Source organism: Diplotaxodon limnothrissa, linkage group LG22 (assembly GCF_057381915.1).
Source record: "Diplotaxodon limnothrissa isolate DT_005_m linkage group LG22, D_limnothrissa_male_GT1.1, whole genome shotgun sequence".
Lineage (NCBI taxonomy): Eukaryota > Metazoa > Chordata > Actinopteri > Cichliformes > Cichlidae > Diplotaxodon > Diplotaxodon limnothrissa.
The window spans coordinates 16,248,599-16,265,120 of record NC_140616.1 but is presented as its reverse complement, the minus strand read 5'-3'; the positions used below and the strand labels follow the sequence as shown (position 1 = coordinate 16,265,120).

The 16,522-nt window shown below is 40.4% G+C and overlaps 1 protein-coding gene across 1 annotated transcript; it reads left to right on the top strand.

The window, feature by feature from the left end:
* Positions 1-3,194: 3,194 nt before the first annotated feature.
* LOC146609671 (zinc finger protein 516-like) lies at positions 3,195-8,657 on the top strand. Its single transcript, XM_085346712.1, has 4 exons — positions 3,195-4,527; positions 5,419-6,711; positions 7,092-7,156; positions 8,607-8,657. The coding sequence occupies exons 1-4, from the start codon at positions 3,195-3,197 to the stop codon at positions 8,655-8,657; spliced, it is 2,742 nt and encodes a 913-aa protein (XP_085202838.1).
* The last annotated feature ends 7,865 nt before the right edge of the window (positions 8,658-16,522 follow it).

Below are 16,522 nucleotides of genomic sequence, written 5' to 3'. Positions count from 1 at the left end.
GTAATATTACCGTATTGTGTGTGTATAAGGACCATAAATGGCACCTGTTAAGAGACGTGGTTACGAAGCGGATTTCAAACTCCAGGCTGTCAGTCACACAGGAGAAGTTGGGAACAGAGCAGCTGTGAAATCTGTCTATGTTATTGTGCTCAGCGTCTTTTAGTTTACATTCTGACTGCACAATTGTGAGCTTTTTGTTATGCACAAAAACAACATTGTTTTCTTTTATTTATGGAGCATTATTATTTAATAAATGCTCATAATTTATTTTTGAGTAAATTTTATGTACATCTGCTCTATGTTAATAAAAGTGCCTGTGTGACATCTGGGACACAGCTTTGACTAAGAACTCTCTTTTTGTTCTTACTTTATGGCTTTAAAAAAAAAAATCGAGATATATATCTTATATCGCCATCCAGCTAAAAAATATCGAGATATGAAATTTGGGTCATATCGCCCAGCCCTAGGCTGTTCCAAAAAAATGTGCTGCAAACATAAAAAGTTCAATTTTATGGTTATTTTATGTATTATATGATAATATTTAGCTAATGTGTTAAATTAACCCTTTTAAATACCATTTCCTATAACTTCACGGTCACCAACATTTCTATCTGCTACTGAATCTTGTTTGATTCACCACTAAATATATGATTATGAATCAGCATCGCAGGCCATGCAAAAATGACCCAGTATGTGCTGATTAGCCTTGTGTTCGTGTTGCCAAAGTTTTTTGGAGTTTTGATAAAACATTACTGTCCGAGGCAAGCTATTTTAAGATAAAAAAAAAAAAAATCATCATCCTTGAAAAAAAAAAAAAAAAAGCCAAAAATATAGGTATAAACCAGGTCAGGGATCTGGACAAATGCTACATCACTATACCTGCAGTCTCAACAATGATTTGTGTGTAAAACCTTAAAGATTTAGATTATTTTGATACTAAAAGTTACAAATATACATTCTTACCTTTTTACTTACAATCTTGCATCAGCACTCAGCCCAGAATCCGTGCTCTGTATGTGCGAGTAAGTGAGTTTCTAAAATGAAGTTTGTTGATAATGGATTATTGATCGTGAATTAGAGTGGATGGCCCCTGGGGGCTCATCCTGGCCGGCCAGGAATGAATACATCTCTTCATGCTTCACCTCACACACTCAATTTCGGCATAAGCAACCAAAGGTCTGACAGACACACGCATGTTGAGAGACTGACCCGTGGTCTAATAGGTACAGACAGCCGTCGTTCATCCAGTAAAGGACAAAGGTTATTCCAAAATCTCCGTGATGCAAATTGCCTCAGTGAGCTCTCACCCTCTCTTAGCACAGAGTAAAACAACCTTAATGTGAATCAACAACTGCTTGATCTTAAACAGTTTTTAAACCAAAATATTATTCGGTTATTCAGTCATCAGTTTATTCTATTTAAAGATATGAAATTAAACCAGGGGTGTCTACTCTCACTGCAGTGCTTTTTTATATGTTGCAAATCTCTTGTTGGTATAGATTGTTATACAATCTGGTGTCACAGTCTGGCGAGGGCAGACTGTATGAATTGAAAAAGGACCCAAAATGCAGACTCCAAGGAACAGGGAACAAAACTTGAATGTTAACAAAAAGCGAGCCGTTTAATATGGCTGGGAAAAAAGGTACAAACAAAGGGCAAGGCAAACTGAAGCAAAATTAACACAAACCTAAACTGGGAAAAACTAAAGCACAAGGAGCCACAGGGAAAAATCACACAGCTATGATGGAGGACGCAACACTGACAAAGAGAAACATGGGGCTTAAATACACTGAGGGATAACGAGGGGGAATGAGCCACAGGAGGAGAGCACAGCTGAGAGTAATTAAGCAGGACGAGGCAAGGGAAGCAAAACTAGAAACATTAACATAGAACAGACTGTGAAAGTAAAACAGGAAACACACTGACGGAACTCAAGACATGTGGACTTAACAGACTGGGGGAGACAGAACATAGGGATCTGAAACATGGAACAGAAAGGCACAGTAGATCAACATGAACATAACAACGCCACAGGGGAAGAGTAAAACTGAACACGATGAACACAGAAACACCAGACCTCTTCACAATAAAACAGGAAACATAATGAGACGTAGACATGACAACCCAAACTTCACAATGTAAGACACAGACATGAAACACATGAAAAGCAGGGGAGATTTACCATAGTTGGAAACACGAGGGGGAAATAATAAGAACTAGAAACACTTAAGCATGATAACAAATGAACTTAGGAACCTGAAGGGCTTACATAAACTAAAACATCAAAATGAACTAAAACTCAAAACACTGGGTCATAAGACCCAGGATCCTGACATCTGGTTTATAAGATAGTGAGTCACAAATGCTGTGGCCACTGTCACATTCACTTTTAAGCTTTAATAGTTTTTCTGTGTGGCTTCTCAGTTCTGAAGAATTAAAGTTTTCCTTTTTTTCTTTTTGGACATCAGCTGCTTTTTCACTCATTTTCAGTCCTTGTACCTGACCATGTTTATTCATCTGTTAGGCCACTTAACACTGAGCTCACATAAAAACCAATGTTGTGTCAACTTGGACAAAAAAGCAACTATTGCATTAAATTGTATCTTTAGACACTTTGTTACCAGCAGCCTGTCATGGAATCATATGAAGTGTTCCTACTTCTTTAGTTGAATTTATGAAAAAAATACATAAAACGCTATTTTTGCACCATTTTGGTGATTTTGGAACGGCTATTACCCGAAAACCTGGCATGTCTCAGCATGCTGTGCAGTGCAGACCTCGAAAACTATCTACAGCAGAAGAATACTAAAGAATTAAGGTGGTCATACCAAGGATTAACTTTCAAGCTCGTTGTCTTTGTGCAATCTCTGTTTTTTCCTTAAATACTGTATTTTCATTTATGTTTTCATATTATTTTAAAGCCATTTGGACAGACTTTTTTTAACTGGCTTTTTTCTGAATTTTGGTAGTTAATTTAATTATCATGGGACTCATTTCAGTTTCTTTTTTTCCAGGTATCATAAAAACAGCATGCCATTTGATGAAGGAACTTCTCTTCAGAGATCGGGATTGGATACTAAAGCTGTGATGTTTGGCAAGTTTTTGTTACCTGTGCTGAGAACTCAATAAGTTTTGGAAGAATAACTTTTCTAGAGTTTCAAAGAGGATTTATTAAACAGCTGTGGTGATTCTTGATGACCGGTGGTCTTGGAAAAGTGATGGAGACAGAAGAAAGGGAGGATGTTTCACAAAAACACACAGCTAAAGTGGAGGCAGAGGATGAGGTAACCCCATGCCACACCTGCGGGGTGTGTGGTCGCAGTTTTCCACTTCTAAGCTCTCTATCTCAGCACATGAGAAGACACACTCGGGAGAAGCCTTACAAGTGTCCCTACTGTGAGCACAGGACAGCTCAGAAGGGCAGCCTAAAGGCCCATATTAGAAGCCATAAATTGGGCCTTTTGAGCCAAAACCTCAGTGACAGGGAGGGGGATGGAGATGAAGGGCAAAAAGAGGATGCTGATATAACTGACCCTCCTGAGCTCAGCAGCCCACCTGATAAAGCTCATAACATTAATGGAAAGGTCAAGAAGAAAACAACCAAGAAAAAGGTTAAAGATGGTGTCGAGGTTAGCGATGGAGGTGATGACGGACCTTTTTCCTGCACCATTTGTGGCCAGGTTTTCCCTCAGGTATTACTCCTCAAGTCCCACATGAAAAGGCACCGTGGCTCTCAGGATCACGGTTGCCGGATATGTGGACGACGCTTTCGCCAAGCGTGGTTCCTCCAAAGTCACATGCGCATTCATCGAGTGAAAGCCCAGCTAAGGGGCAGCAAAAGCAACGAACCGCCTGCCACCATCAACGGGGTTCCTCAGGACCCAGCATTACTGACGAATGAAGAGTGCCTCTATGAGCTCTGTGCAGGCTGCGGTAACTTCTTCAATGACCGCAGGACACTGCAGATACATGAAAAGTTGCATAAACTGAACCACACCCGCACTCAGATGCAGAATCCAACACAAGGAAATGTGGAGTCCTCCGAGGTGCAAGATGCTAAGAGGCAGTTTTTGGAAAGCCTGAACCTCATTTCTGCTGGACCCAGGGAAAGCCCTGCAGAAGTGAAGCCGGGCAGTCGAATTCCTGAGCTGGATCCAATTTGTAGTTACCAGTCATGGCAGTTAGCTACAAGAGGACGGCTAGTGGAGGCTACAGAAAAATGTCTGGGATGGGAGGAGAGATTAGCTGATGCGGAAGTGGCATATGACATAGAAAAAGGCGAGTACGTCCCCTTGAAGCAAGAGAAGAAGAGAAAGCCAAATGACACAGCCGGCTCCAATCTTAAGAAGAGGAAGGGTGACGCAGGCCTTGATCACAAAGGTGGTGACAAAAAGATTAGCCAGAAGGACTCTATTCTGCTGAATGGACTTGGTCAAGCATTTTATGAAGCACTACAGACTAAAAACGTTAAAGATGTTCACTCCTCATCTAAACAGACGAAGAACATCAAGAGCCTAGACCAGGAAGGTGAGCCGAATACACCACAACACACCATAATACATTATCCACGACAGAGCTTAGACAAGAGTTTATATTCGTTGATCAGACTTAGAACAGTTTTGTACTTTTACCATTTATAAGCATCAAAGCATCAATTAAGGGCTGTATTTTATACAAATTGATTTCTGAAAGGTAAATGAAACTACAACTCTAGTACAAAAATGAGTTAAATTGGCAATATATTGTGTAAAGGAGAGATCACTAGCGAATTTCTAAATGGATTACAGCAGCAGTAATTGCCCTTTTTTACACAAGAATGTCTGTAAACATACAAACGCAGTAAGGTTACCTTACCTAATATTTTTAAGGGACTCTTAATATATAAATCTCAGCATTAATAATTGTTTTATTGTCTTAACAAATCTTTAAAAAACTGTTTTGGTTGGATTTGTAGATTCAGATTTAGATTTATTAATTGTGTGTCAGGGGTGGGACAAAATATCAATATGGAAAATTTTATGTAACAGCTTCTATTTGTGTACAATATCTTTAGACTAATGACAAATTTCTTTATTACTATTAAAACGTGCTGATGCTATGTTCTACCAGTCTGACTTACCACAATGACTGTCAATACTCATCATGGCAGCACCAGTAATCATGAAATAAAGCTAATAGGGCCAATATTAGCTGTTTGCTAATATTTTGGCATCTGCATTTATAATGACCAATAAATAAACACAATTTACATTTAATAATAGCACAATACATAATTCTATCTTTTTGTCTAATTAGGGGTGTTTTTTCCTTCCTTAGCTAGATGTGTGATCCTTCTGTCTTTATTATACAGTCTTTTTGTATATGTAAAAAAAACTGACCTCATCTGTTATGAATGTCCCCTTCTGTTTTTACCTGCAGATAAAAAAAAATATTTCTGCGAGCACTGTGATTTCCACACTGTTGACACCGCGCTACTCAGGTCTCACCTGCACATGCAGCACCAGGACTTCCTGAGTTCCTACAGCAAACAGAGCACCAATTTGGACATAAGCAGAAGTGGTTCCAAAGCCTCAAGATACATGGACTACCTCAGAAGCAGGAGCATCCTGCTCAGTCAGCCATATTGGAATCCATATTCATGTTCTCCAAGCCAGGAGTTAGTAGAGTCAAACATTAAAATGGAAAAGACAAATGGCTCAGAGGTGAAAGAGCAGGGACATGCTACTGGCGATGCTAGCAGCCTCCTCAATCTTTCTTCTTTACCCATAACTGATGTTAGTTTTTCAGTAAAAACACAGGGCCTGGTGAGACATCAGTGCCCATACTGCTCCCACACCACCAACTACCCAGAAGTACTGTGGATCCATCAGCGTGTTGCCCACAGGGTGGATGGCAGCAGTACCATGGCACCCAAGTGGGCACCTAGCATTAATAGTCTCAAGAGTTTAAAGGCAGGTGCTTCTCAGTGGAGACGCACAGGGCCGCCACCCTTCCTCGAAGGCAAGGACTGTCCAGCTTTGCCTACTCCAAGAACGCAGCGCACACAGCCTCCCGGGGTCACAAACCATGGCAGCAGCAGCAGCAGCAGCAATAAGCAGTCGTCCCACAAGAATCAATCAAGCACCCTGAAGTCCAAGCATCAGTCAAAGGACTCACGACCTTCAGATGCGACACAGTCTAGTGGCAAGGTTGGACTCCAAAATCAAAAGAAGGAGCATAACCGAACAGTGGGGGGTGGATCTAAAGGCTCCAGCACCCAAGCTACTTCGTCAAACAGCATTGTGAACAGCATTGTGAACAGCAAGAGTCTCCAGAGCTTGCAGCCTACCAGCAGCCCAAAACAAAGAGGCAACAGAGCCACTGTGGAGGGGAACTTCCCACAGGAGGGTTTGGGTTTTATGCTGGCAAGAAATCGCAGTGGGAATTCTTCTTCTTCCTCTAACACAGATAAGCTCCACTCTCGCAGGCATTCAAGTGACTTTTCTTCAGGTCCCAAAGGTTCTGATCTCTGGGCTGCCATGAATATGTGGGGGCTACACGGAAGCAAAGCATATTTAGATACACTCCGAATATCTCAGGGAAAGAGTGAATCAACAGGAGAAACGCCAACGGACATCGATATTTTAAGTATCCTGAAAAACTACAGTCCACATGATCTGGCAGCTCTCTATCAGCACTGGGGCTTTGTTGATCCCAGGCTTGTTTCACAGGGTAAGGAGGAAGCTTTGCTTTCTGCTTTATTTGCTGTAAATGATCAAAGAACTGAGTACTGTTTAGATCAGGGGTGGGGAGCTCCAGGCCTCAAGGGCCGGTGTCCTGCAGGTTTTAGATGTGTCCTTGATCCAACAGAGATAATTTAAATGGTTAAATTACCTCCTCAGTATGTCTTCATGTTCTCCAGAGGCCTGGTAATGAACTAATGATATCTAAAACCTGCAGGACACTGGCCCTTGAGGCCTGGAGTTCCCCCACCCCTGGTTTAGATGGAGGCCTAACGTTTTAGGAAATAGGATTTCTATTATAAAAATCTACTGCTTTCAGAATGAGAAACAGATGTTTCAATGCTCTTTCACTACTTTCTACTTTCACAGCAACGATGCAGTTAAATGGAAACTTTGGAAATGAAGTCCATTCCTCGTCTGAAGCTTCCAAACAGGTATGTTTTTGATTTTACTGATAATTTCTAGATTTGTATTTCAGGCAAAAAGAATTGTGAATTAAAATAATCTTTGCATCTTTCATTTTAAAATCTTTAAGACTTTTCGAATCATTGATGATCATAATCGGTTATACAACTAGGTTGGTGGATATATACTTATAAAGTATATAAATATGGTTTAAAAATGGAAAAAATAGCATTTTGTGCTCCAAACCAATTATATCTGAAAACATAAGCCTACCTTTACATCATTATTGATTAACTTTGTGTTTATGTTTTTAAAATCCTGTCAGTTATCTGCTGCAGGGCAGTGTTTCTCTTTATATTTGTATCACAGTTCAAAGCTTAACTACAGTTTCATCTTAAAGGTAACTCAAGCCAGTTAACCGTAGATCAGTTATCTCACTTTCCAGAGTGAAGTACAGCATAAAGTCCCTGCTCACCCCATGTACAGTATGTCTTTACCAACTGCGTGTTCCTGCTCTGTGTCTGTACTTCGTCTGTGTCTGAGCACAGTCTGTCATTTCTGCGCACACGTGCGTCTGCGTATTGTCTTGTAGATACAAGACAATACGCAGACGTAGATACGTGCGTGGCTGTCAGCTCCCACAACCTGGCTGTCTCTTCCTTCTCGTTTCCGTAACAGAAGCTGACAGGGATGAGGCAAACAAATAATAAAAAAACATTGTTGTCCCCCTCAGGGTAAAATTCGCACAGCATCTCCATATGGTGTGTCATCAGCCTGTCAGTCAGGCCTACCCTGATGCTACCTACAACTGTTCTTGCTTTCTCCTATTCCCCCTAGAGTAATGTGTGGGCAACTTTTTGAACACGAGTGATGGGCACTGTCTGTCTTCAGGGTTGAGGATTTCTAAGCCAGACAACAGTTGTATGTGAGGTGTAAAACAATACTGGAGAAACATGACTTTGTGAAAGATTTTTAAAAATTTCTATTTCTCCATATCTTATACAGCGTTTGTGCATCGCTCATTTCCATCTTTGTGAGGACACTCATAGACCTTTGTCTTAACTAAAGGGCTAAAGCCGACCCACCGGTTCTCAAACTGTGGGTAAAGCTACTGCAGGGGTGAGGGGTGTGGGCAGAATTTAGTGAAAATGAAGTTGAGATAATGAATGATTTATTGCAGGGACTATGGACTGGTTCCTATATAAAGCTTTTCTACTCTACCTGAGCATTTAAAGTGCTTTATACAACTTGCTTCATTCATTCAGGCACTTTTTTCCATGCTTAAGTGCTTTTTTACTAACATTCACACACATTCATACTCCATTGGAGGCATCAGAGTAACTTGGACCAGTCGCACCACCAACCTTCTGATCAGTAGTTGACCTGCTCTACCTCCTGAGCTACAGCCACCCTCAAAAACAAACCAGTTGAAAACCTGTGCCAGTGCTAACTAGTGTTACTCACACTTGTCTTCTGCAGATGAACAGCCACTCCACTTCATCCTCAGGGTCTCTGCATAAAGGAACGTAACGAAACATTGTGCTTCTCTTGGTTGCAAAGTTCTAACTGCTGAAAAAAGAGAGGCCTGCTGTTCTTCAAAGGAACTAGCCATAACTCCTGGAGAGCACAGAGGCTCTGGAATCTGCACAATATATGCAAAGCAATGCGGTGGACTTGTTTGATTTTGTATTATGACTGTTTGATTTGAAGTGTTAAGCATGTTACGAGTGTAGATATGATAGTTAAATAAACACATATGATGTGTTTTTGATTATTTTATTTGGTGAAAATGAGGCAAATGTTCAGGATTATTGTACAAAACAACAGGAAAGCATTGTAGAAGTACCACAGCCAGGTGGAAATTAAATGTAGAGCCACAACTATGTGGCTAAACAGATGTTCTCTTGGCTTTAGGCCCAGATATCTGCTTGTTTTTGGTTACAAAAAGTAGATCCTTGCAGAGCAATACAACATACCAAATCTTACAACTCATAATTCCACTAAAACAGCTGTGATGCAAATACATGTTTTTAACTGCTGTATATCAGTGTCGAGTTTAAGTTTGTTGTTTTGTTTCATGTACAAATGTCTTCTTTTTTAAGTTTTTAATTTTCTTGGTTGAGTATGTGATTTTTGTTGCAGATAACATGGTGTCACTTGTGTTTTCAGCCCACAATTTAAATAATAATAATAATAATAATAATAATAATAATTTAAAAACCGCAAACAGCTTTTGAGTCAACGTTTTGAGTTTGCCAGTTTTCATTTGGTCAAAAGTTATTTGTCACTATGCACCATCTCAAGAGTAGTCTGGGCAAATTCAAAGGACTCTCCTTTAAAATGCAAGTGTTGACCCAAGGCCTTAGTCACACAGGCCTAGAGACCCCTTTGCAAACCCCTGGCAGACTTTTGGTACCCTAACAGCTGGTGAGTCGTTCCTGGAGGTTGCTGAGTGAGATGTGTCGCGAGGAGGGTGCTGCACCAAAAATCTTCTTGTCATTGCTTTGGTCATTAGCATATTAATGCTATCACTCATTGTTTACACTGGAAATGTTGATTTGTATGCTAGCACTTGTCAACTTGTCACTTTAACCAAGACATTTCAGAAGGCACAACTCTTACTTTAAAGGTAAATGTTCTACATTGTCCAGTTTGCACTTTTTCCACTTCTCTTTTTTAAATATTTTTTGGCCTTTTTACAGCTTTCTTTGAAAGGGTACAGTGAAGAATGACAGGAAAGCAGAGGAGCGAGAGCAGGGAAGGCACAGGCCACAGGTCAGATTCAAACCCAGGCTGGCTGCTCTCAGCCATGCGGCATATGGGCACCTCACTACTCCCACTTTTCATTGTTTGACTGACACTCGACACAAGTAGTTGGCGACTGTTTGCAACATCTTCTGTATAAACTGCAGGGGATCACAGCAATCGAGAGACCAAAGCAATAACAAGGTTTTTGTTGCGGCACCTTTTTGATGACCAATATCAACAAGCAGCCACCCGCCTGGTGATGTGGACGCCAGTAAATGCGATACCTCGAGAATGAGGAGACGTAGGAGCTTCAAATTAATAACACACAGGTGTCTCTACTAAAAATCTCTGACAGGGTTAATCACTGCCTGGTCTTTAAGGCTCTGCTATTTTAATATATATGATTTTTTTTTTTTTCAGTGTTCAAAACTTTATATTTTGAACCCTACCCAAACCTTTTCTCCAGTTTTACACATTCCTCATGTAGTTTCACCAGTCCAGTCCACTTAAAATCAAAGTGGGCTGTATGTGGCCCACAGTGTAAAAAGACTTTGACATCCCTGCTCTAAGGTTTTAGCAGATGTTTTCACAGAACAACAAGCAACCCATTTTTCCCTAGCAACTGATGGTTGAAAGGTGGTTGCCAAACGGTCGCTATCCCTGTGTGACCAGGGCCTAAGACAGAAATAGTGCTTTTTTTTCCTGTCAGTTTGGAATCAGTATTTCTCCTAAGGTCAGATATGTAATTCAGTTGCTTCAGGCACAGCAATGCCATCGAGTCCTCTAGCTCTGCTTCAGGTTAACAAACTGCTCCGTTGTAGTTTACAGTAACTTCAGCAGACCAGTGAAACAGCACAACCAGAAACGGTTCCCTAGTGTTTATCTTGTATTTTGTTAATGAAAAGTCGTTGGCCATTTTCCAAACTTTAGGTCCAGGATTGATGTGAAAAATGAGCACTCGCGCTCGTCATTGAAGCCAGTCTTCAAAAAGGGTCTCAGAACAACCAGTGAACAATGAAAAGTGCTGCCATGTTTTTATTTTTATTTTAAATCCAAGTTTAAAATTTAAATGCAATAATTTGCTCTTATGTTTTCAATTAGAGCGCAGACATCTGCACTTCTTTTGGCATTATTCTAGTGATGTAGCCATTTAATGCTGTGATTTATTTCTTTTAGAAGTAGAACTTTTAGCAATGAGCATTTCTACTGATCCAAAACTCACCTCAGTCTCCAGTTGTTTTCATGTGTTTCATTGTTTGCAGATTTTAGTATGTTTACATTTCAATTCCTCCTTCTCAGTGTATTCATATCCCATAGAGACGTAGTCTATGCATTTAACTAAAAGCCATCAACTTATGGATTCTTGGGCGATCTTAAGAATCCATAATTATGAAAGCACTGACTGTGTGGAGAGATTTTTCTTCTTTTTGATAATATTGTAAATGATAGTTTTATTTAATGGTCTTTGTTTGTTTGCTATGAGTCGGATTTCAACAATTAAAAGTATTTGATATTTGTAGTAGCAGAACATGTTAAAAACATGTTGAATTTTCGTCACCTTTGAGGTCAGGGTCAGCGGGGTGTGATGCTCCCACAGCAGGTATCACTGAGCCTGTGTTTTGCAACGACCCTGTAACTGTAACTCCTGTTTGGCATAAAGAGGCAGGAAGCACTGAGAGAGGGATATTTACGCAAGTCTGAACTCTTATGCAAACCTCCAGCTTACAGTTGAGCTCTCGCTGGGTTCATTTTTGTGACTATGTAAACATGTTTCATAGTTATTATGTTGGTTCAGAATTTATATTTTCGACAGATCAACAATTTTTGTCTGACTGTAAAATTCAAATAAAGTTGGTTGATGCCGATCTGCGATGGCGTTGGATTTTTTTTCTCCATCACACATCATCTTCATTCAGAAGCCTCACGTCACTGTGTCACGTTCCTTCTCAGCAGTTTAACAGACTCAGCTCTCTTCTTCTAGTTTGCACAATATATATTCGAATAAAGTACAAAGCATTTCTTCTGCTCTAATAAACAAAATGACAAAACTAAATAAAAATTGGGGTCATTCTTGCTGCAGTGTATCACTTCTACCAGCAGGTGGCAGACAATGTCAACAAATGAAGGAGTTGAAAGCCGCTTTTGTTTACTCATGGCTCTTGGATAAGTGGCTTTATACCTTATTTCTTCTACACTGTTTAACAAGTAACTCTTTCTCCTATTTGCAGTGAGACTTCCTTTATATGCTGTCTGTGTGTACAACTCACAGCAAAGAAATCACGACGACCGCTGATGAATTAAACCTTTCTCCCCATCATCCACCTTTGTGGTCTTATAAAAACACAGTTACAGCAGATCTTTTAGATTTAAACTCAAACTCCTCGTGCAACTTTCAGCAGCTCTTCCTTTTTTGTGTGTCAATTATAAAAATTCACAAACGTACATCAAAGCATAATTTTTAAGTCGGGGCGTGTGTGCCGCTGACCTGGTCTGACAGAGGAGAAAATAACAACTGAATAAAGGCATTACTTGCACTGACTCTTGTGCAGCATATTGACGAGACATGAGCACAACTGTGCGTCTGCGTGTACACTGTGTGTGCCTGTGTGTCCTTGTCACAATGTGTTTGTCAGCGGGTCGTGTTGAATCTTGGTGCAGTGACAGCATCAGTTTGCTGCCTGAGAGACATCAGAGATCATGTTCGCAGAGCCACCAGCAAGGGGGCTGAGAGCTGGTGCCGGCCACAGGGACTGGGAGTAGATAATGTCAGGCAGCTCGGAGCAGGAGAAATGCAGTGGCATATGTTGTCTGACAGGGAAACGCCTGGATGTTGTCGGGCAGAGAGGGGGAGACGGTTTGGTGGCCAATGGGAGTGACAGCTGTCAGGAAGTGCTTTCTGTGTGTGTGAGAGCTACTGCTAAGAGAACCTAAGAGCTTTAGTCCTTCTAACTGAGTGTTTTCATTATAGGAAGTGCCTAAAAATGCTCTTTTGGGTGGATTAAAGGTCAGAATTTGCTCACTTGAATTTGGTTAGTTTGAAATTAAAGCTTGAAATCAGACTTGACGTCAGCTCTGTAGAAAAACATCACAATCTTGATATCATACGAAAGTTATGAGGCTTTGAGTTCTCTGATTTCATGAAGAAAAGTCTCACACATTATAATACATGAAAATAATTAAAACAATGATAAGCCACTGGGAGATTAGAGAAAAGATTCCTCTTCTATAAAATTGTAAAATTGGTAAGCAGATAATAAATACTGTCGTGAACTCCGCTGGCAAATGCTCTGCTTAAGGATAATAAAAGGTAAGATTTAATTAGTGTGTGAAAGGTGACAGCTGGGTGTGATTATTTAAACAATCAAAGTTTGATTTTAGGGTTTAAATTAAGTGCAATCAGTGTAAGCACAGAAGCAAGATGTTTCTTAAACATGCTGCTTTTTTTGGTTAGAAAATCTCAACCCTATACACACAAAGCCATAACCGGCTATTTTCAGTGATTGGACTTTAGGTCGCTAAACAGAAATTACAAACGTAATCTAAGGGGGTCACAAGATAATGTAGGACTTTAGGACTAATCCTTGGTCCCAAAATCTCCTGAAAGAGAAAATTAGGAAAGAAAGTTAGAGATGTAAAGCTAAGATGGTGTGGTGTGATGCGCAAGAGGAGGGATAGTGGACGTTGAAGATGGAGCTGTGAGGCAGGAGGAAGATCACAGAGAAGATCCACCTTTTCCTTTAACAGTAGTAAGTATAAAGTGTTACACAGAAATTTAGCAAGCATTTTTAAAACTGTTATTTCCACTTTATTTTGTATTTAACAAAACCAAACCACAGTTTTACCTGTTCAAGCCTCTTAAATCACTAAAATTAAACAGCCACAGTTTTCTATTCATGCCACGGAAAATAAATAAATGAATGAGCAAAGAAATAAATAATATTTACAACCGCTGATCTCGGCCTTATGTCGCAAACGACAGACATGTTGCATTTTACACCGTTTTTGTCACATCTTCTGCCATCTATTTGATTTTGAAACCTTTGCATGCGCTTCATGAAGCTCTGCGTTGGCTTTCTGGTTGTGGATGTTGCCATATTTCCATATAAAAGCAGGTTTTAATTTGGCCTTACAGTGCATTGCTGTGCCTCAGTTTTACATACTGAGACCCCACTGTGACAGTAATGACTAGGCAGCGGGCTAAAATACTGAGCGCTGCCTCAGACAGGTGGACACTACCGATAAGGAGATTTCCCAGCAGCCTCAGCAGGTGGTTGTAAATGTTCTGTACACCCTGATTGTTAGATCATGTGACCCGGGTCAGATATGTGATTCCTACCTGAATGCGTGCAGTCCGACTCGGTTGACGAGAAGCATCCACTAAATTGTACCGGTAATAAGAAAAAAAGAAATTAATAACACAGTTCTTTGTAAACTTCTTTCACATATTAAACATGTCCCAAATATTCAGAGAGAATCCAGTCAGTCAATGAAAAAAAAAAAATGTAAATAGGGAAAAAAAGGTGCATCAATTTCCATTAAGCTGGAAAGTGTTTTAAGGTAATCTACACCTTTATGAGTTTAGATTTGCAGATATGCATATGAGAAAAACTGCTTATAAGATGTAAGCTTGAAGTGAGGAGTGTAGAAGCTGCTCAGTTCATATATATATATATATATATATATATATATATATATATATATATATATATATATATATATATATATATATATATATATATATATATATATATATATAAACACCCAGCACGCCCCTGCGGGCGGTTTATCCTTCAAGCTCGGGTCCTCTACCAGAGGCCTGGGAGCTTGAGGGTCCTGCGCAGTATCTTAGCTGTTCCCAGGACTGCGCTCTTCTGGACAGAGATCTCCGATGTTGTTCCCGGGATCTGCTGGAGCCACTCGCCTAGCTTGGGAGTCACCGCACCTAGTGCTCCGATTACCACGGGGACCACCGTTACCTTCACCCTCCACATCCTCTCGAGCTCTTCTCTGAGCCCTTGGTATTTCTCCAGCTTCTTGTGTTCCTTCTTCCTGATATTGCTGTCATTCGGAACCGCTACATCGATCACTACGGCCCTCTTCTTCTGTTTGTCTACCACCACTATGTCCGGTTGGTTAGCCACCACCATTTTGTCCGTCTGTATTTGGAAGTCCCACAGGATCTTAGCTCGGTCATTCTCCACCACCCTTGGGGGCATCTCCCATTTTGACCTCGGGACTTCCAGGTTATACTCGGCACAGATGTTCCTGTACACTATGCCGGCCACTTGGTTATGGCGTTCCATGTATGCCTTGCCTGCTAGCATCTTGCACCCTGCTGTTATGTGCTGGATAGTCTCTGGGGCATCTTTACACAGCCTGCACCTGGGGTCTTGCCTGGTGTGATAGACCCCAGCCTCTATGGATCTTGTACTCAGAGCTTGTTCTTGTGCTGCCATGATTAGTGCCTCTGTGCTGTCTTTCAGTCCAGCTTTGTCCAGCCACTGGTAGGATTTCTGGATATCAGCCACCTCCTCTATATATATATATAAAAATTATTATTTTTTTTATTTTTTTTAAAGTGAAGCGTAATAGCTAAACCAAAAGAAATCAATGAAGCAGTTAATATCTCAGCCTAGCATAAGAAAGTTGTGATGCATCAATGCAAAGGATGGCAGGACACACCAAGAAGAAAGCTGTGTTGAGGCTGGCTGCTTTCTTTGTGCCTCCCAAGTTGGTATCTTACAGGATAATACAGAGGAGACTCAGTAATGACCCTGGTATTGGAGGTAAATCCACTACAGAATGACTTCAAACAAAGAAAATCTGCCTTTCAGTGTGGCCCAGTCAGAGCTAAGCACTTTAACCCAATAATGATGCTGTGCAGTGACCTCAAGATGTAGCCGTTTCCCCTGGAAGTCCTAAAATTATGGCTAAGCTCGAGCAGTTTGGTAAAGGAGGGTCTAAATCGGAGGGTTGGTTTTTTTTTTGCCACATAAGCTTTTAAATAAATACATATTACTATAATTTTTGGCTTGTTATTAGCTTAATTCTGTTGTGTTTCTTTCTTCATGACACTGACAAAGATTAGGTCATATGTTATGACCGTTTCATGCAGGAATCCTGGTGATTTTAAGTGGTTTGTTTACATCAGGAGGTTTTTACAGGAGTATGAACTTTAAGTTTACAGTGTTCTTAATCAACAAGGAAATCCTCAACTGTCTGCAAACACAAGACCTCAAATACAGTGAAATACAAGTTATTTGGGCCATGATATGAAGCTATTCTATATGTAGTAAAGACAGCGTGTGACAGGCCAGGTAGAGACACACAGGACAGAAGAAGGCATATCCATCAGATTAACACACAGTAATGTCTTCCTGGTCTGGCTCCCAGCATCAGTGATTTATCAATGCAAAGCTAATAGCATCAATATGAATCTAACTAAAAATCAATATTTCATTATCTAATTGTTAGTGGGAATGAAGAAGGATGATTGCAGGAGATGGCGTTTGAGAGCATCTGGAGTTCACAGAGACATCTGGAGGACAAACTCGAGCAGTAACTACACACTTAGTTATGACACACTTCCAAAGGGTAGGGGGTGAAAAAAAATGAATGTATGTGCCTTTAATGTAGTAAAACACTAA